A 20,394-nucleotide genomic window follows, 5' to 3' on the forward strand; every position below is an offset into this window, starting at 1 on the left:
TGAGGTTCAAATTTCTTCAATTTTATATCTCGAGTTATCAACTTCTTCCCACCGTGTACGGAATTTAGTCCATCTTTGATTCCCGTTTTAACCTCCTGCTTGTTTTTAGGTCTTGGAAGTCGTTATACACGGTCCGTAGCCGCCATCTGAAGGCCGGGCTCGCCGCCAAGTTGCAGGGCCTGGGCATGGTTTCGCAGCGGGATCTAGCGCTCACACAGTTCGGCTTCATTGGATTTTCCATTCTCAAGCCGGACAAATTAGGGGTGCGGCAGATTCAGGAGTTCGACTGGGACGTCTATTGTCACACGTGGGCTGTCATTGGACATATGATCGGGCTGCAAGATAGGTGAGCTAAGTGAGCCAACATTAGCACAAGTAGCACTGCAAGCATAGCGACTGTTTGCAGCAATTCAGAATCGTGCTTACTCGTGCGAGGTTTTATGACATGACCAGCGACAACATCGCGACATTCGTGATCGCGACTGTGTCATTACTGTATCGCGGCTGAAAAATGTCGTGTGCTACCCTCCTTAACATAATATAGTGATTGAAATACTTTGTGATGGCAATCGAGTTCTACAGACATTATTTTTTGAACAATATGATTAACTCTTTTTCTCAGTAATTAATATTGCGTCGCCAATGCCATCTAGTACTGGACTTTATCTGCGACTTTAGCGCTGTATTATAACTATCTTGGTTAAACAAAGAACCTTCTTTGCAGGTACAACCTTTGCCGCAGAAACGTAGAAGAGACCCGGCAAGTCTGTCAGGCGATCCTCGACAGGGTTTACACGCCTTGCCTGGAGAACGTGCCCGAGTACTTCGAACACATGGCTCGAGTTCTGCTAGAGTCCATGTGGTGCATCAACCCTACCATCAACGTCGAGTCGGCTCTATACGCAGTGAAGCAACTGGCGGATGTGCCGGGGTACATCTATACTGAAGCCGACAGAATAGAGCTGCAGAGGAGAATTAGAGAGAAACTTAAGGGAAAACCGATAGACTCGGGTAAGAATAATATTTTGTGATAATCTTTAAGTAAGGTAAGGATATAACTTACAGACATCAAAAACGCGAAGCTTTATACCTACACAAGTACCATTGGGCCAAAAATGTCATACAATATGGCATTGCCATGTTAGTTTTAAAATCATGAATGTGACCTATGTTTTCTACTCAGGGCATAAAAGGTACATACATACATACATATAATCACGCCTATTTCCCGGAGGGGTAGGCAGAGACCACCAGCAGATTTCCACTTGCTACGATCCTGACATACCTCTTTCGCTTCCTTCACTTTCATAACATTCCTCATACACGCTCGTCGGTTTAGGGTGCTCTTGACCTGGCCTTTCTTCAGGATTTCCCCGATCTGATCAGAGAAAGTCCGCCGAGGTCTGCCCCTTCCAACTCCCGTTTCTACCTCTCCCTTATACACTCTCTTTGTTAGCCTTCTTTCACTCATTCTTTCCACGTGTCCAAACCATCTCAACATACCTTTCTCAATTTTTGTCTTTGTCTTCGCTCAGTCCACACTTTTCCCTTATCACACTGTTCCTAATTCTATCTTGTAATCTCACACCACACACACTTCTCAACGCTCTCATTTCCACTGCATTCACTTGGCTCTGATGCCTCTTCTGCCATACCCAACTTTCGCTACCATACATAAGTGTAGGCACCAGCACCCCTCTATGCACAGCCAACCGTGCCTTTTGCGACACTTTCTGGCTGCTCATAAAAGCGTTAAGTGCCCCATTCACGCGATTTCCAGCACTCACTCTCCTAAAAGGTACATATGTAATAATAATTGACTATAAGAAGGCCTATGATTCGGTGCCTCACTCATGGCTGTCTAACCCATAGCGAAAAACAGGCATTTTAGTAAATTGCAGCAATTTAAAATGATTTGTTCAGTAAAGTATTTGATTGTCGTTGTCGCAGGCGTGGACTCTCGTGAGCTCATCTCTGCGCCGGCCGTGGCGGGGCTGCCGGCGCGCGCGCCGCGCCTGCTGCACCTGCGCGACTACGAGACCATCGACCAGGCCCCCGAGTACAGCTCTCTCCCTTTCTGGTCCAAATACAATTTGAACTTGACCTATCTCGTCATGTTCTTCCACACCACATTTTTAGGACGCATCTACTTCAAGCTAAACTATTTATATAGCCTCTGGTTGATGAAATACTGCCCGTATTTGGCGTTCTTCAAGTTCGGAATAAGGAATTCTTTCGTTAATATCTTCAAGGAAGATCCCACGGATGATACGAAACCGAAACCTAATTCGGAGTACAACAAACCGAAACCTCCGGAAACGTGGTTTAGAATAATTTTAGGCGCGTTTTGGTGAATATGTAGTTTTAAAACTTGATGATAATTAATTACCATAAATGAATCAGTCTTGGCTTACGCTTAAATGAATAATCTTTACCTCAATCGCAGTTTAACTGGTGCAGGGTGACTTGACGAAGCATGTTATTGCCAATATAAAATAATTAAATAGTGACAATTACTTTAACCAACTTAAAAGTAATAATTTTATTTTGTTTATATTTATTTCGTTTCGTTTTAAAACAGAACTTAATTCTTGACGGATTTTAATGTTTACATGTATCATGTATAATTATTAATCTTAGAACCCCGAATGATGTGCTAAAGTCGGTTATTGAATATTATCGAGCATTCATTTTGTAATTACTAATTAGGAATAACTCTATAGATTTATCATTGACAATGTTAGAATATTGAATAGCAATATTCATGTTTAGTTTGTAAGCACAATATCATGTATTAACATTAGATTTTATCGAAGTTGAAATAAAATGTTGGGGCCATCAGTGTAATAATTTTTCATTTCTTCAGTATATATTTTTTCTTATTGCTGTGTTATTTACTATACCGGTCAGTATTTAGTGCCAGTTATATAGTATAATTAAAAGTCACAAACTTCTCTAGTAACTATATAAACGGCTCTTTATTACATGTGTCTGTTTGTTATAAACTAGGCGAAAAATATATATCTAAAATGATAAATATATATTTAGTGTTGACATTGTAGTTCTAATGGGTGCACTAATGCACTTGCTTGGACTGACTTTAGTAAACTTTGTTATTTAGACGCTTTATTTCGGTATTCGTTTATTATAAGTTATTTATTATAAAAAGAAAAGATCATTATAATTCTCCACCGGTTCTGTAATGTTGATAGTAGAAAGAATCGATTTTGGCAGTTTTAATAATATGTAACATTTACACAAATCACGCGCACTGACAGTGACACTGTTAATTGACATCGGTACATCTTATTTCCTCGCAATAAGGTTTACGAACGGTCGTTTAATTGTGTCACAATGGTACAGTAAGAGCCGGAATCTTCTATACATAATGTACAAATCTTTTACTCAACCGTGTACAGTTCGTGTATATTTAAGTTGTTAAAGGTTACATACGTTACCGTCCCATCCGTTAGGCGTATCACACCGACACCTCGATCTAACGCGATGAATAAATCTAATGTCCCGTACAAATTGTCACTCGAGCTAACTCGGTACAATCAATCGCAATGCAGGCTTACGATGGCGATATCCACTTGATAAAATAAACGTGACTTTATAACATCGCTCGATTAAAAGACACACACTGTCACATGTCCGAGAACGGCGGTCAATCCTTCGCTACTTGAAGAAATCTTGCGCTTTTAATCTCGATCTCTTCTCCAAATTAATCTGGAGGAGGTTATCCGTCAGGTTGTCCGTTTGGGTTTGACCGGCGGCCGATTGGACCAGCGGGGTGCGGATGGCGCGGCGCGGTGTGGGGGAGGGGGTGGGGGAGGGCTTTGGCGTGGTGTGGTGGCGGTGCACTCCCACGCCCCGGGGGGTGAGCTTGAGGCGCGGCGACAGCAGGTGCTTGGTGGCGAGGCGCCGCGCCGCCGGAGACATGCTGGCCAAGCGCTCTGTGTTCGATCTGAAACTGTAATAGTACATTACTATAGAGGCCGGGAAACGATGGGTTGCAGGCCAAGTAGATATATAGACAATAAGGACAAGTATCCCGGATTGGGATACGCAGCGGACAATCCCGTTTCTCGTCGAGATTTGTATAGTGCTTTTCTCAAACTTGCATTGAAATATCCATAGGCTACGGTGGCAAAAATCGAGAAAAAAACTGTCTAAAAATTGATTTAGCGCGGAGCAGGTATCGGGGCCTCATGAGTTACGAGAAGGTGTCGTCGACCAACCCGCCGGGCCCAGCGGCCGGGGCGCGTACGAGTATGAGGGTATCGCGGGCCGCAGTTGCTGTTAAAAACAAAAGAAGCCTAGGTGTGTAAGGCTGTATGAAATTCCTTTACATATTCATCTTCACTCATCGCACCGGATACGTAGTATTTCTGGACCTAATTTGAAATAAGTCATGTCAGCATTTCATTGCAACTTTGAGAAAAGGTCTGTTAGTTGTTAGTGGCAAACCATGTACAAGATGGGACGAAGACATCAAAAAAACGTCTGGAAAAAACTGGATTCAAATGGCTCAAGACAGAGACAAGTGGAAATCGATGGAGGAGGCCTTCACCCAGAAGGGGTCTAACGCACAAAACAAGAATATTTAAAAAAAAACCTAAAACAAATTTAAAATAAAATGTTTTGTATGCAATGTAACTAGGAAAACTCAGTGCTTAGAATAAAAGGCTTTTTTATTTTATTTTTATTTAGTTGTCTTTGGAAACGTACTGCAGTGGTTAGAGAACTCACCCATACTAACGTGTTCCAAAGATCGAAAAAACGCGAGATTTACATAGAGCATATTGAGTACTACGTGACGAAAAACTAACCCCCCCCCCCCCTTTATAAAGCGTGGTACGTTGAAGACCCCTTGTTCAGCGTTGGAGGTAATGGCGACCAAATGAAAGCAGAGAATCTGATATCTTAATTTAATGTTTTACAGAAGGCTGGTTAGAAAAAGTGGGCTTATCTACATACATGTAGAAGCTTATATAGTAAAGTACAGCGCCACACTATGACACTACGGATGGGTTAGGAACTATTACATACATTGACATAGCTAACAGCTTATTGAGCACTTAAACTAGTACACAATAGTTTCGGTAGATGTCACCTTTACATATCATAGGACGATTGAGAGACTTAATCTGTCTAGATTAGGTAAGTAGGTACTTAGGTATGCTAATACCTACTTATCTGCTACTTGTTAAGATAGGTCTTAACATTTTGCCACCCCTTGAAATAGTTAATGTTTTATGAGTAACATTAGGTATTTCAAAGAATAGGCTTTATACATTTTACCTATCAGTAAGGATGGGCAGAGTTCTTTGTTACGAGTTATAGTTAGGTAATTACTTAAATTTTAATTAGATCTGTGCCCATTCTTATAAATGAAACAACAATAGGAAATGATTTTTATTTTAAATAGGGAGTAGGTATTCTAATTATGTACATAGGTACTAGGTAAGTAAGGTAATTTAGGTACTTAATTATACTTATTAGACACTTAGTTATAATTATTTGAACTTTACATTAGGTTGGTACTGTTGGTAGGTATTTACTACTTATATGACTTCACCCGAAGTAGGTAATGGACAAATGTTATTGAACGCGCGTTGGATGTCCCCTCTGGCGGTTCGGATGACGGCCACCCTGGTGACGCCATCCCGGCCCGGCTGCGTCGCGACGATCTTGCCCAGCCTCCACCGGCAGGGCGGCAGACGCTCGTCTCGTACCAGGACGACGGTGTCGACTGCGAGGCTTGGGCCGCGCGCGCTCCTCCACTTCGTGCGTTCCTGCAGCGTTCCGATGTAGTCACGTGACCAGCGCCGCCAGAAGTCCTGCGTGATTTGTTGCAAAAGTTGATAGTGAGTTAATCGGTTCTTTGGTACATGGTTATAATCTTCGTCCGGAAGTGAATTTGGTGCTTTTCCAATTAAAAAGTGAGCTGGCGTAAGGACAGGATAGTCAGGATTTGAACTAGGTAAGGGACATAGTGGCCTAGAATTTACCATAGATTCTACCTGATATAGGATTGATACAAATTGTTCGTAAGTTAACAAAGATAACCCTAACACTCTTTTTAAATGATATTTGGTAAGTTTTATACTAGATTCCCATAGGGACCCCATATGAGGTGTATAGACAGGAATAAAACTCCATTTTATGCCCTCGTCTGCGCAATGAGATACTAGCTCGCTCGAGCTGTCCTGTAGGTATTTTTGTAAATCTTTTAGCTCGTTACTAGCCCCATGAAAGGTTGTTGAATTGTCACTCACCAACTCCTTCGGTTTACCTCTCCTGGCGATGAATCGTCGCAGCGCCGCCAGGAAATTGGCTGACTCGAGCCCTGTAATTAATTCGAGATGAATTGCCTTTGTTGCAAAACAAATAAACACTGCTATATAGCACTTAGAGACCTTGTAACCACGCCCTGTCCTATCTCTAATGTTATAAGGTCCTCCATAATCGATACCCGTGATAGCAAAGGGGGGGGAAGGATTTACCCTTGAGGGGGGTAAGTTTCCCATTATAGGGTTAGTAGTCTTTGGATTTGCTCTAAAACACGGAACGCATTTATTTACAATTTTCGAGGCTAACATCCTACCTTTTGTTGGCCAGATGCGCTCGCGAATAGTTGAAAGTAATAACTGAGGGCCAGCGTGCAGAGTACGTATATGTGCGTTTGCCATCAGTAGTTTGGTAAGCGCGTGCTCGTGACTTAATATTAAAGGATGTTTTTTTTCATATGCATAATGCGAAAGACCGATTCGTCCGCCTACGCGAACGAGTCCGTCCTTCATGAATGGGTGTAAAGATAATATTTTTGATTTGTTAAGAACCGGTTTATTGTTTTGCAATAATTTATATTCGTGTGGGAATGATTCCATTTGTGCATGTCTAATTAATGCGTGATCCGATTTTTTTAATTCTTCTACGGACAATGGTCCTGATAATTTATTATTTGGATTAATTGTTCGAGTTTTATTTTTTGTATTATATATAAATCGAAGTATGTATGCTAATACATGAATAAGTGTTTTATCGCTTGACCTGTGGAAAAGATATTGTATCGTGTCGTTAGATTCTGTGCTAATAGCCAAGGTGAGAGTTATGTTTACGTCGCTCTCGGCCTCGGGTGCATGATTTAGTGACTCAGAATCGTGGGTCGGCCATGTGTCCGGACTTTGGGTCAACCACGCCGGCCCAGACCACCATAACTGGTTGGTTTCCAGCTTGCCTGGTGCTACCCCTCGGGACAAAAGGTCGGCGGGGTTATCCTCCGAGCGGACCCATGACCACTCGTGCTTGTTTGTAAGTGATAATACTTTTGTGACTCTGTTACTAACAAAACAAGTTAATTTAGGGTTACTATTTTTTATCCAACATAATGTTATTTTTGAATCTGACCACAGGTTGATTCCGGAAACGTCACATTTTAATGCTCGTTTTATTTTGTCGACATGTGTCGCGAGCAGTAAACTGGAACAAAGTTCCAAATTTGGAATAGTTTGGGGTTGTATTGGACTTATTTTTGATTTTGAGTAAAGTAGGTGAACTTGTACGTTTCCTACTCTATCGCTTGATCGTATATAGATGGCAGCGCCATAGGCTTTAATACTACTGTCACAGAACCCATGAATTTGTATCGTTACATAATTGGGTATGACTGTACATCTCGAAATTTTCAATTGGTTTAATAAAAACAAGTCTCGATAGAATGTGTTCCATTCTTGGATCAAGTCTTGTGTTAATTCGGTATCCCAATCTAATTGAGCCTTAAATAATTTTTGAATAAATATTTTGGCTACTACAATTACTGGTCCCGTCAAGCCTAGGGGGTCGAAAATGGACGAAATTACCCCTAGTACCTTTCTTTTGGTGATTGGGTGTGAAATTTGGTTTTCTTTAATGGTATACATAAGCTCATCTGAGTCACTAGACCACGCTAAACCCAGGACCTTATGTGTTTTATCTCCAAATTCGGTTGTGTGTGTGTTTTGGTGTGTGTGTGTTTCGCTCACCCGTTTTATGATGACTTCGGAATTGGACTTCCATTTCCGCAGCGTGAAGTTGGCTCCCCGCAGGATCTCGTTCACCTGTGATGCTGTTTCAGCTACCTGATTCTCGTCGTCGCCGCCGGCGATAAAATCGTCCATGTAGAACTGGTTCGCTATGGCCTCTGCAGCTGCTGGAAATGTGTGTTGGTTTTCGTTTGACAATTGTAACAAACATCTGGTTGCAATATGTGGTGCTGACTTTAAGCCGAAACTTAATGTGGTCAGCATATAAATTTGGAGTCGTTGGTGAGTATTTTCCCGCCAAAATATGCATTGTAGGTATTGTTGATTTGGTTTAACATAAATACATCTGTACATTTTTTGTATGTCAGCGTTAATAACATATTGGTATTTTCGGAATCGTAGAAGTATATTTATGAGTTCGTCCTGTATTATTGAGCCTTTGTATTGGATATCATTCAAAGAAATGCCGTTATCAGTTCTGCATGAGCAGTCGAAAACAATTCGAATAGGGGTTGAGGGGGAGTCGCGAAAAACAGCTTGGTGGGGTAGAAAATTACATGGGCCATCATAATTATCTTGTAATTGAATCATATGGCCAGCTTGTTCGAACTCGCGCATGAAATTCACATATTTATCTTTAAATTCGGGGTTCCGCTCGAACTTGGATTCTAATGTTTTGAACCTCCGATATGCTATGTGCCTAGATTGACCTAACTTGGTAGGTGGCTGCTTTAATGGAAGTTCTATTTCGAAATTACCCTCAGAGTTGTGAGTGTGAGTTTTCAGAAATATATCCTCACATTGTTTTTCATCATAGGGTAAATTTGGTGCGGAACCCTCCTCTATTTCCCAAAACTTTTTTAATTGAGTTTCTACTGTAACTTTACATTGAATGGCAGACTCGGTTTTTTTTTGTACGGAACCCGTGACTATCCATCCTAATCGCGAGCGTCTCAGAACCGGTAATCCGGGCCCGAGCTTGTATTTACCGGTAAGAAGTAAATCAAAGAATATCTCCCCACCGATAAGCAAATCTACATCTTGAGCTAAGTTAAACTCGTCATCAGCTAATTTATAACGCGACGGAATGTGCCAACGTTGCACGTTTGGTATTAAAATGTTGGTAGTACAAATTATAGGCGTAATAAAACAGGACAAATTCGTTGTAAAGGTTCCGTCTAAGGAATGCAATGTTACGTCACACGATTCTAAAAGGCTAGACACTTTTTCATTGAAACCTATGACATTTAAGGCTAGTTGTTCCTTGTTTAATTGTAACTTTTTGGCCGCGTTTTCGGTAATGAAATTTTCTTGCGAGCCATTGTCTAAAAATGCCTTCATTTTATGCACATTGTTATGCTTATCCCTAACGAGCACTTGGGCTGTTGTAAGGAAAACTGACCTATTTCGCGCATTGTTTATTTGTTTTTCGATTAAAGTGTTATTCGACAAGGTAGTCTCGATTTGACTAGAACTCGGTTGTTCGTCGATTAACGTTGATATTGGTAATCGCGTTGGTACGGGGTTACTACCTACATGAGTGTTGGTATTTGGTTTGTGTAGTAACGTATGATGCTTGCCCTTACATACTCGACATGTACTGGCCCTGCAGTTTGTTAAGACATGCGTTCCGGACAAACAATTAAAGCATAATCGTAATTTATTCACGGCTCGGATGCGCGCGATAACGTTTAATGCACTAAACTTTGGACACTGATTAATATAATGCGTACTCGAACAATACGGACACTGGTTACATTTAAACTGTTTGGAGGTTACCTTGATAGGTTCGGACGTGGTTACCATGGCCTTCTTGGAAGTGCTGGGTGCGTCCGATGGTACTGCTGGGCTGGTCGCTTCCAGCCGGTCAGCTCGGTTCTTTAGGAAGGTTTTGAAATCCTGCAACGAAGGCAATTTTCTCAAATCAACACTGTTTTCCCACTTTGATTGCAATCGACTGTCTAACTTTTTAACTAACATGTGAATAATTGCGAGATCCCAATTTTCGGTAGGTACATTTAATGAGCGCAAAGATCTCAAATGTTTGGAAATATTATCGCACAGACCTCTTAGACCCGAAGGAGTTGACGGTACCGGTTCCACGTCGAACAAGGCTCGCATGTGGTTGGTGACTAAACGTTTAGGATTATTATAACGTTCACAAAGCATCTGCCACGCGAGCATGTACGCGTCCTCGGAGAAATCGAGCGAACTAATTACCTCAAGTGCGCCGTCTTGTAAACAACTGCGTAGGTACTTATATTTTACGATCGGTGCTAAGCTAGCTTGGTTGACTAGGGCATCAAATGTGTCTCGAAATTGCAGCCACTGTGTTAGGTCTCCGTCGAAGCTAGGGAGGCTAATTTCGGGATATTTTATCGACTCACCGAGGGGTTGCTGCGGCGGGGCTTGCGGACTATGGTCATTTGGTGTTGAATCGGTATCTACCTTCGCCAGCAGCTTGCCCTTAGCGCTAAGTCGGTAAAATGTGTCCTCAAATGACATACGCTCGGCCTCGTGGGCTTCGATGTCCCCTTCGTCGCTGCACAGTGTCTCGATCCGGTCCTGTATCTCAGAGAAATCATTGTATAACTTTGGTAATTGTTCTAGTCTTAAGCTTATGTCTACAATTATTTCGGCCGTCAATGCACTTGAGTCGATTCTTTCTATAAATTTATTAAATACAGTTAATTTTCGCTTACAGACACCTCGTCTATTTTTTAACTGCCTAATTTCTAACTCTTCTAGAGTGTTTTTGGAAGTTTCTAACATGATTAAGAACGATTACAATTTACAATTTGTAGGAAATAAATCGATTACAATTAAATTTGGTAGGGAGATTTGGTAGATAGGTTAGGGAATGCCAGCTCACTTGCCTTCTCGATTGATGCTCGTGCGCGTGGCGTAGCTTGGTGATTGCCCTCGCTTGGGCGCTCCTTCTGCCTCTGGTGTGGTACCACCCACGTGGTCCCTTTGGTACTTGCGGTAGCCGTTCCCTGCTGCGTCTGCGGTGCCACGCACGTGGTCCCGCTTTGGTGGCTCGGTCGGCGCCTGTCGCGTTGGCTCAGGCCGCTCGATCGAGTGGTGTGGTCGCCTCCTAGTCACCTCTTCAGCTTCTTCAGGTCGGCGGAGCCCCACGCGGTTGCTGCCTACGTGGTAACGTTGCTCTCCCGGCCTAAATCAGGATACGCGGCGATTCCTCGACGTACCGGCTCGCAAATTTTACTAAATTTACTAGCGATTCGCTTTAAAGTACTGAGATTAACCGCGATTTAAACTAGGGGTCACCATTATGTTCAGCGTTGGAGGTAATGGCGACCAAATGAAAGCAGAGAATCTGATATCTTAATTTAATGTTTTACAGAAGGCTGGTTAGAAAAAGTGGGCTTATCTACATACATGTAGAAGCTTATATAGTAAAGTACAGCGCCACACTATGACACTACGGATGGGTTAGGAACTATTACATACATTGACATAGCTAACAGCTTATTGAGCACTTAAACTAGTACACAATAGTTTCGGTAGATGTCACCTTTACATATCATAGGACGATTGAGAGACTTAATCTGTCTAGATTAGGTAAGTAGGTACTTAGGTATGCTAATACCTACTTATCTGCTACTTGTTAAGATAGGTCTTAACACCCCTCTCCCCTACTATACCGGTCACATAGTATGGGTAAGTTCCCTAGATTAAATAAGTAAGCTATGTTCTTTCAGTCGAGAAAAAAATCTAGTAAAAACTTGATGAATGTAATACAAAAGCACCGCAAAAAACGATTCGATCACGCCACTACGCGCCAATTTACGCCACGTACACCAATTCTTTTGTGCACCGATTTCGGGCCGAAGAGTGTCGTATTTCGGAGGTTTCGGAGCTAATTGCCGAACCGGACAAAAGAGCAAGCGCTAAAGGGGTACCGTCAACGGTGAATAGGGACAAAACTTAAAATTTACTTTACCTGACAAAAAATCTTAAAAGCGCGGGCGCCCGCGGCCAGCATGCGGTACATAATACCTTGCCGGTATATTACCTGGGCGTGGGCGGCGCGACGCGGGGCGTGGTGGGGCGGCGGCGGCGCGCGGCGCGCTCGGCCAGCTGCAGCGCGATGCGCTCGCGGGCGCCCGCGGCCAGCATGCGGTACATAATACCTTGCCGGTATATTACCTGGGCGTGGGCGGCGCGACGCGGGGCGTGGTGGGGCGGCGGCGGCGCGCGGCGCGCTCGGCCAGCTGCAGCGCGATGCGCTCGCGGGCGCCCGCGGCCAGCATGCGGTACATAATACCTTGCCGGTATATTACCTGGGCGTGGGCGGCGCGACGCGGGGCGTGGTGGGGCGGCGGCGGCGCGCGGCGCGCTCGGCCAGCTGCAGCGCGATGCGCTCGCGGGCGCCCGCGGCCAGCATGCGGTACATAATACCTTGCCGGTATATTACCTGGGCGTGGGCGGCGCGACGCGGGGCGTGGTGGGGCGGCGGCGGCGCGCGGCGCGCTCGGCCAGCTGCAGCGCGATGCGCTCGCGGGCGCCCGCGGCCAGCATGCGGTACATAATACCTTGCCGGTATATTACCTGGGCGTGGGCGGCGCGACGCGGGGCGTGGTGGGGCGGCGGCGGCGCGCGGCGCGCTCGGCCAGCTGCAGCGCGATGCGCTCGCGGGCGCCCGCGGCCAGCATGCGGTACATAATACCTTGCCGGTATATTACCTGGGCGTGGGCGGCGCGACGCGGGGCGTGGTGGGGCGGCGGCGGCGCGCGGCGCGCTCGGCCAGCTGCAGCGCGATGCGCTCGCGGGCGCCCGCGGCCAGCATGCGGTACATAATACCTTGCCGGTATATTACCTGGGCGTGGGCGGCGCGACGCGGGGCGTGGTGGGGCGGCGGCGGCGCGCGGCGCGCTCGGCCAGCTGCAGCGCGATGCGCTCGCGGGCGCCCGCGGCCAGCATGCGGTACATAATACCTTGCCGGTATATTACCTGGGCGTGGGCGGCGCGACGCGGGGCGTGGTGGGGCGGCGGCGGCGCGCGGCGCGCTCGGCCAGCTGCAGCGCGATGCGCTCGCGGGCGCCCGCGGCCAGCATGCGGTACATAATACCTTGCCGGTATATTACCTGGGCGTGGGCGGCGCGACGCGGGGCGTGGTGGGGCGGCGGCGGCGCGCGGCGCGCTCGGCCAGCTGCAGCGCGATGCGCTCGCGGGCGCCCGCGGCCAGCATGCGGTACGCCGCGCCCACTCCGACCCTGCCAATAACAATCTATCATTTACCTAAAACTAACCAAAAGTTTATCTAGGAAGTACTCTCTTTATGTTAAGACGGTTTTTTTTTGCCTCCGAGCAAATTCACAATTAAAAAAGCAGCTTCATTTTTATTTTAATAAAACTCCTTTTCGACTGGAGTTAAAATGGCCCGTTATCTCCGTACGTACCAAATAGGGGGCCCAAAATACTGGCCGGAGATCTCCGGCCGCGGTAGATAGAGGATACGTTTTTTCAAAATGTTGACAAATGTAGTTGGCTTTTTTTTGGCCGGTAATATCCGATCTGGGTAGACGACGAGTTCATTTAGAAATTGATAAAATACTTACGTATTGAAACTTCGGGGTTTTGTATATTTTTTTCCATATATTTTATAGTGTCCAATTTATTATTATAAATTGCTCATTTTCCATCGATTCTCCTAGAATTTGTTATAAAATTCAACATAAATGTCGTCATCCCAATTCCGGAGCTCGACAATCATAGCGGGCCGAGTACGCTCATGTCAAAAAAGTCAGGCGAAACGCGACGTCCAGGACGCCCTTCAGGATCAGGCGCCATTAGCACCACCATAATAAGAAAGCCGAGTTTCAAGACCTACTTCATGATCTTGTCTTTTGTCTTGTACATATATAACGTGTTGTATACTGACTGCGGGAGCGGCGTATCGCCGCCGTCGAGCCGGAAGGGCGTGCCCTGGATGGAGCCCCACGTCATGAGCGGCGAGGCGTCGGGCCCGGCGCCCGGAGCGGGCGACGGCGGCGGGAGCAGGGAGTGATCTTGTATATAACGTGTTGTATACTGACTGCGGGAGCGGCGTGTCGCCGCCGTCGAGCCGGAAGGGCGTGCCCTCGATGGAGCCCCACGTCATGAGCGGCGAGGCGTCGGGCCCGGCGCCCGGAGCGGGCGACGGCGGCGGGAGCAGGGAGTGATCTTGTATATAACGTGTTGTATACTGACTGCGGGAGCGGCGTGTCGCCGCCGTCGAGCCGGAAGGGCGTGCCCTCGATGGAGCCCCACGTCATGAGCGGCGAGGCGTCGGGCCCGGCGCCCGGAGCGGGCGACGGCGGCGGGAGCAGGGAGTGATCTTGTATATAACGTGTTGTATACTGACTGCGGGAGCGGCGTGTCGCCGCCGTCGAGCCGGAAGGGCGTGCCCTCGATGGAGCCCCACGTCATGAGCGGCGAGGCGTCGGGCCCGGCGCCCGGAGCGGGCGACGGCGGCGGGAGCAGGGAGTGATCTTGTATATAACGTGTTGTATACTGACTGCGGGAGCGGCGTGTCGCCGCCGTCGAGCCGGAAGGGCGTGCCCTCGATGGAGCCCCACGTCATGAGCGGCGAGGCGTCGGGCCCGGCGCCCGGAGCGGGCGACGGCGGCGGGAGCAGGGAGTGATCTTGTATATAACGTGTTGTATACTGACTGCGGGAGCGGCGTGTCGCCGCCGTCGAGCCGGAAGGGCGTGCCCTCGATGGAGCCCCACGTCATGAGCGGCGAGGCGTCGGGCCCGGCGCCCGGAGCGGGCGACGGCGGCGGGAGCAGGGAGTGATCTTGTATATAACGTGTTGTATACTGACTGCGGGAGCGGCGTGTCGCCGCCGTCGAGCCGGAAGGGCGTGCCCTCGATGGAGCCCCACGTCATGAGCGGCGAGGCGTCGGGCCCGGCGCCCGGAGCGGGCGACGGCGGCGGGAGCAGGGAGTGATCTTGCGCCGCTCCGTCCACGCCGATCTTGCCGTGGGCGGTCGCGTCCTGAAACAAACACAATATAGGTAGTTTTTTTTTATTACATAGAAAGCAAACGAGCAAATTAATCGTCCGATGGTAAGCAATTACGGTCGCCCATAGACACCTGCAACGCAGGGGTTGCAAGCGTGTTGCTGGCGCTTTTCTTGAAGGTTTTTTAAGGTCTTATCGGTCCAGAAATACTGTGGGTGACAATTAATTCCACAGATTAGCTGTGCGAGGCAGGAAGCCTCTGGAGAAACGCATTGTTGAGAACTGCCAGCCATCTACGTGGTGAAGCTTGTGTTATGTAAGACTGTGTGGTGCAGGGCTGGATACCTGGTCCCGGGCGAGCGCAGAGATGTGCGCCTTGCTCTTGGCGTGGTCGAAGGGCTGGGCGCGCAGGCGCGTGTTGTGGCGCCGCAGGGAGGGTTTCGGCGGCGGCCGCTGCGACAAGGAGCCGTCGGGCACGTACATTATGTAGTTACGAGCCGTGTAGCGCCATGTGTCCAACTGGAAATATTTTTAAATTTTAATATTTATAATGCAAAGCCTTTTACTACGCTTGAAGTAAAAAAAGTTACATGTACACTTTTTTCATATAGTTACTTACTTCTACTTCTAAAAGTGAGGAAATAAATGCAATGCTGCACAATTTCATAGTTTAGAGAACTTTTGTATGGCCAGGTTCGTCAATTTTCTCTCATGATATGTCATATATTCCATGAATAACCTCCAACGGGTGCTCGGTCTGGTCTCGACGGACGTAGGGCGGCGCGAAGTCAATCATCTCTCGGGACTCTGCCTCGGCCTACTTGGTTACCGCTTACGGCGAGCTTACAGTCGAAAATCGCTCGGGAATTTTTGTATTTATTTACCTATTTAAGTTAAGTAATTACAACAACAATATCTAACTAATTTACAAGGGTTTGTCTCGATACTCCATAAATGGATCTCATGTCACACTGTGTCAAAGTTCGAAATGGTACAGAAATGAAATTTTCACCATTCCTACTTCTCTCACCTCCAGGGGGCGCTCGGTCTGGTCAGCCTGCTGCTCGACGGACGGTAACGCGAGCGCGGAGTCGGCCTTGTCTCGAGACTCGGCCTCGGCCGCCAGCGCCGAGCCTAGCTTAGCTGCCTTCTTTTTCTGTGAGAAACAGTATCCACAATATAATAATAATACAAGCCCGAAAAAAATTGAAGGATCTGAAAGAGGCCTATACCTCTTAGGAGGGTTCTGGAGTAATTTTCGATACAGACAAATATTAGGTTTAAATACTAGATTAAGTTTTTGTTACCCAGAAATAAAAGGCTTTTTTATTTTAATTTTATCCACAATATTGTCTTTGGTTACTACAATTTACATTAAGTTTTATTTCAAACATATCCATATTAATATCGGGAAACCATATGTGAAATCTATTTAGTATGCAATATGCATATTGTCATATTTTCATGAATGTTAGATAACTAAAGTTCAAACCAAATGGGTGGACAAAAAATGGACAACTCTTTTTTTTTATATGCTAAAAGCTAGTACTTCCTAAAAATAAAATTATTATCTATCGAACCTGCTCAGAAAATTTACGAGAATTGTTCGGGAACTGCGACCTGTAGAGGAGAACATCCACACATACGAAAGCACAAGGTGAAACAGACACCTTCACTCTCGTCTCGTCAATAACTTAAATAATTTACCTGATCCAGCGCTATAACGCGGTCGTAGCTGGCATTGTCCTCGCTAGTGTGCGCCGCGAGGAACGAGTCCAGCGAGTGCTTGTCGGTGACATCCCTGGGCTTTTCTGGCGCGCGTTCAGTGCTTTGTTCTCTGGGCGGAGAGCGCTGGTGGTTTATATCAGGGGTGTCAAAAGTGGCTGGGGAGTTGTCTGAAACAGGCATTATTGTTCTGACTGAGTAGAAACTGGAGATTATTTTCATAAACAATGCACAGTCATATATTGCTTATACTGAATGTTTATTTGATTTCAAAATATAATTTTCAACCAATTTAGTTGAGGGGCGTCCATTAATTACGCGAGGGCTTCAGGACAAATCTCACTAAATCCCGCGTGGTGGAATATGGGAGAGGCCTATGTCAAGGGCAACCAGACAAAACGTCTGCGGAGAAAGGCTAGCACTAGCAGTAAGTAAATGTCACGCGGGGGAGGGGGGGTTTTGGTAAATATCACGTAGTTTTTCAGGCGAAAACTATGGTAAAAATTTGAGAGAATCAGATTAATTTAAAATAAAACATGTTTCTAGATTAAAGATTTGGTCCCCGACGCAAAAAAATCCTCAATAACCCCTCTCGTAATTAATGGATGCAGTGTAACACCAGTGATGGTTCTTAGATAGGTTTTATCTCACCAGATGGCAATTAGTGTTCTATCCTACTATCAGTAAGCTCACCAGCTAACTGCAAAATATTTTCTTCAATATTATGGAATTAAATCACATTCATTCACTTAAGTTTTTCCTATTAAAGATAATAGAGATCAATGTAGCTGTGTGTGTGTGTGTGTGTGTGTGTGTGTGTGTGTGTGTGTGTGTGTGTGTGTGTGTGTGTGTGTGTGTGTGTGTGTGTGTGTGTGTGTGTGTGTGTGTGTGTGTGTGTGTGTGTGTGTGTGTGTGTGTGTGTGTGTGTGTGTGTGTGTGTATGTGTGTGTACATCACTTTTGCTGAAAATACCTATAACTTACAAGGTTCAGTAGGTGGTCTCTGTCCACTGTACTTGCGCGTGAGCTCCCGCAGACGTGAATAGTCCTTGTTCTCCGAGGCCTCCAGATACTCATTCTGAGCTTTCAGCTTCTCCAGGTCCGGGAAGAAGTCTCTTTGGATTATCTTCGCAATGCCCTAAAATATATAATACAGGTATTTATTTATTGCACAATACATTACAGTACAAATGGTGGACTTAAGGCATTCTCTACAAGTCCATTAATGGGCTAAACCAAACATGTTGAAATTACTGAATGAAATGAGGATGGATATGAGTTGAGTTTCAATTTTAATATGGACTTCATAGCTCACCTTACCTTTACCATACTTTGCTATGAATACCATGAAGCCTGGTAATTACAGTAATGTACTAAAAATGTAATACCACAAAGTGTAGCAGAAAGGCACCATTTACATGGTTTCTCTATGGTTCCCATGAATCACCGGCACCGTAGACAGTAAAGAGGGGTGCCGTGAGGAAATCGTCCTCACCATGTTACCTATTTCAAATAACCGGGCTAGGTTATAGGGCACCGTGATTAAATTTTAAACTTGCAAGTGCGCTGCGGACTGAAAAAGATTGGGAACCCCTGACCTATGTTCTAAGTTTCTGATTCCCAAAATAAATAAAAAATCCTTGAGTAGTAGGAATCTAAATTTGCCACTGAAAAAAAAAAACCTCGAGGTTTTAAATTTAAAATTGAATTTTGATTTAACTTAAATAACTTAGCGGTTTCACTCACATATTTTTAGTGACTCGCGCGACATGTTTCGGAGAGCCTAGGTCTCCATTTTCAAGCACTACCAATGCCTGAGTGAATAGCGGTCACGACAGGTGGGTGTCACATGCTGCAGTTAAGTTACATGTCTCACGATAGTTTTAATTTGATTGAATTTTGAGTATGATTGCTGACCTGATATAGCGTCCCTGAGACTCAAGGGGTTTTTCTTATTAATTAGTAAACATCAGAGTGTTTCATTAATTTCATTATGGTTATTCTACGGGCACATGAGTGACATGAGTCACGTGAGAGACCCAAAATCCTAAAGTATAAAACACAAAAGGTATTTTTTTCTAACCTCTACATACACTTCTTCATCTAGAACCTTGGCTTGTTTCTTTTCAGGTCTTTTTTGTGGCACTTTAGGAATTTTGAAGACACTGCTTTCTTTTTTCAACAGCTGCATGTTTTTAAGCGCCGCTTCGCCTGGTCTTGATACTGCTGGTTCCTCTGCCATGACGATTGCATAAATTATCTCCTTTTTAAGAAAATTTTGGCAGCACGCGTAACATACAAGTTCCTAATATAGTTCTATATAATTAATACTAGATTATAACTGTAAATTATATTAATTATGAATTCGACAACGATATAGCTATCTAAAATAATATGTTACCATTGTAATGATCTAACGATAATAATGAATTCTTTTTTAGTTTAGTAGTAAGTAGTAAGCACGTAGTAAAGTAGTAATGGTAGTTGACATTGACAATAAAATTTAGCAACTGTCACTGTCACACTGACAGCACTGACACCTCAATCCAACCATGATCCAACCTCACACCGGGGCTATGTTCCGAATTACGCTCACAGCACTGATGACGCTTACATTGCTGGCTGGCAAAGCACTACGATCGGACCGAATCACATACGCTTGTTTGGCTTAAAGGACTCGCATCCAGGCCATAATGTTCACAAAAAAATATAGCGCTTGTCATTGTCACATATGTCTGCCGTTCTCACCAGTATACTCAAAGAGCATATAATCACTACGTATACTCGTAATTAAGTGCCGTGAAATAGTTATTTGTTATACAAGGGTGCAAAGTTGTATTTTACCCGCGAGTGTTTCAACACACGAGAAGTGTGTAACACCCGTGTGTAACACAAAACTTTTCACCTCACTATAGCGAGGAAAGTGCAACATCCACAGGTGTTAGATCATCTTCATCACTGAAATCACTTACTTTTTTACGATATTATAACAAAAAACTGAAAATTCTGTATTTTTACGTGAGAAGTTTTTAAGTAAAAATTTTGTTGACAATGTTGACATTTCTGACGTATGAAATGTCAATGATGCGTTTTGTAATTGCATCGACTCAACTTGTGCGTTCAGCAGAATTATATTTAACATCATTATTAAAACACAAACGTTTCTTATGGAACTAAGGTTTATGACATAAAATTATTAAATAAAGCTAAATTTGGTATTTTTTATTAGATGCTCAAACCATTTGTTTAATGATAATTAATATCAAACGAATCATTATTATGAGCGTTTTACGTTTTGTTATCTGTCAAGCTACTTAAACATGCTCCATCCAAGGTCAAATTACTTTCCCCACTAGTGGATAAAATGCGTTTTTCCCCGCTTGTTTTAAAGGATAAAAGACAACTTTCCGAGCAATCGGCATCCGCAACATCCCTGGTTCGTTCTGTTTCTGTGTCTGTACTTCCGTATCAAAAGCAGGCATGAGGGGTGGGGGGAAATGACCGAACGGGATAGCCATATATGTATCTTTCAGTAGGAGTAGCAGAGAAAGCGCTATTATTGTTTGTCCTTGTCACAGTCTAACATTTTTTTTTATTCCCCATCGTAAATTTAGTATGGTTTATGGTGGGCAACAAATAAACTCGACTAATCGACCCAATCATTGTGTCGCATT

The 20,394-nt window shown here is 44.9% G+C and overlaps 3 protein-coding genes across 14 annotated transcripts in view; 1 reads left to right on the top strand and 2 right to left on the bottom strand.

The window, feature by feature from the left end:
* The window catches only part of LOC134750135 (uncharacterized), a 24,571-nt gene extending 21,901 nt beyond the window's left edge, over positions 1 to 2,670 (top strand). The window contains exons 4-6 of the mRNA XM_063685252.1: positions 110 to 346; positions 725 to 1,011; positions 1,951 to 2,670. Coding sequence (XP_063541322.1) covers positions 110 to 346; positions 725 to 1,011; positions 1,951 to 2,354 — 928 coding nt within the window. The 3' untranslated portion in view covers positions 2,355 to 2,670. The remainder of the gene's footprint in view (positions 1 to 109; positions 347 to 724; positions 1,012 to 1,950) is intronic.
* Positions 1,996 to 19,190, bottom strand: LOC134750160 (splicing factor ESS-2 homolog). The gene is made up of 8 exons (XM_063685282.1): positions 18,804 to 19,190; positions 17,705 to 17,858; positions 16,704 to 16,891; positions 16,027 to 16,152; positions 15,342 to 15,515; positions 14,857 to 15,029; positions 13,136 to 13,264; positions 1,996 to 3,973 (listed from the first exon to the last, which is right to left on the bottom strand). The coding sequence occupies exons 1-8, from the start codon at positions 18,960 to 18,962 to the stop codon at positions 3,679 to 3,681; spliced, it is 1,398 nt and encodes a 465-aa protein (XP_063541352.1). The 5' UTR covers positions 18,963 to 19,190; the 3' UTR covers positions 1,996 to 3,678.
* LOC134750010 (uncharacterized) lies at positions 5,409 to 11,425 on the bottom strand. 12 transcript variants are annotated; one of them, XM_063685076.1, is made up of 4 exons: positions 10,415 to 11,425; positions 9,807 to 9,926; positions 6,282 to 6,352; positions 5,409 to 5,843 (listed from the first exon to the last, which is right to left on the bottom strand). In XM_063685076.1, exons 1-4 carry the CDS (start codon positions 10,451 to 10,453, stop codon positions 5,564 to 5,566), a joined length of 510 nt encoding a protein of 169 aa, XP_063541146.1. In that variant the 5' UTR covers positions 10,454 to 11,425; the 3' UTR covers positions 5,409 to 5,563. The 12 variants fall into 12 exon arrangements, with proteins under 12 accessions (XP_063541146.1, XP_063541148.1, XP_063541140.1 ...); XM_063685078.1 differs by lacking the exon at positions 10,415 to 11,425 and adding an exon at positions 10,094 to 10,404 and having other exon boundaries at positions 8,028 to 9,926; XM_063685070.1 differs by having other exon boundaries at positions 5,409 to 8,194; positions 10,415 to 11,017.
* Positions 19,191 to 20,394: the final 1,204 nt, after the last annotated feature.

Source organism: Cydia strobilella, chromosome 19, assembly GCF_947568885.1.
Source record: "Cydia strobilella chromosome 19, ilCydStro3.1, whole genome shotgun sequence".
In the NCBI taxonomy this organism is placed as follows: Eukaryota; Metazoa; Arthropoda; class Insecta; order Lepidoptera; family Tortricidae; genus Cydia; species Cydia strobilella.

What these genes read in the sequence shown, in the direction of transcription:
- LOC134750010 (XM_063685066.1), bottom strand. Translation starts at nt 10,453, where the DNA reads ATGACCATAGTCCGCAAGCCCCGCCGCAGCAACCCCTCG. An exon ending in CCCGCCGCAGCAACCCCTCG is followed by an intron (nt 9,927 to 10,414) that starts GTGAGTCGATAA and finishes CCTTCGTTGCAG; the next exon opens with GATTTCAAAACCTTCCTAAA.
- LOC134750160 (XM_063685282.1), bottom strand. Translation starts at nt 18,962, where the DNA reads ATGGCAGAGGAACCAGCAGTATCAAGACCAGGCGAAGCGGCGCTTAAA. An exon ending in ATGAAGAAGTGTATGTAGAG is followed by an intron (nt 17,859 to 18,803) that starts GTTAGAAAAAAA and finishes TATATATTTTAG; the next exon opens with GGCATTGCGAAGATAATCCA. An exon ending in CTGCGCTCGCCCGGGACCAG is followed by an intron (nt 15,030 to 15,341) that starts GTATCCAGCCCT and finishes TGTTTGTTTCAG; the next exon opens with GACGCGACCGCCCACGGCAA.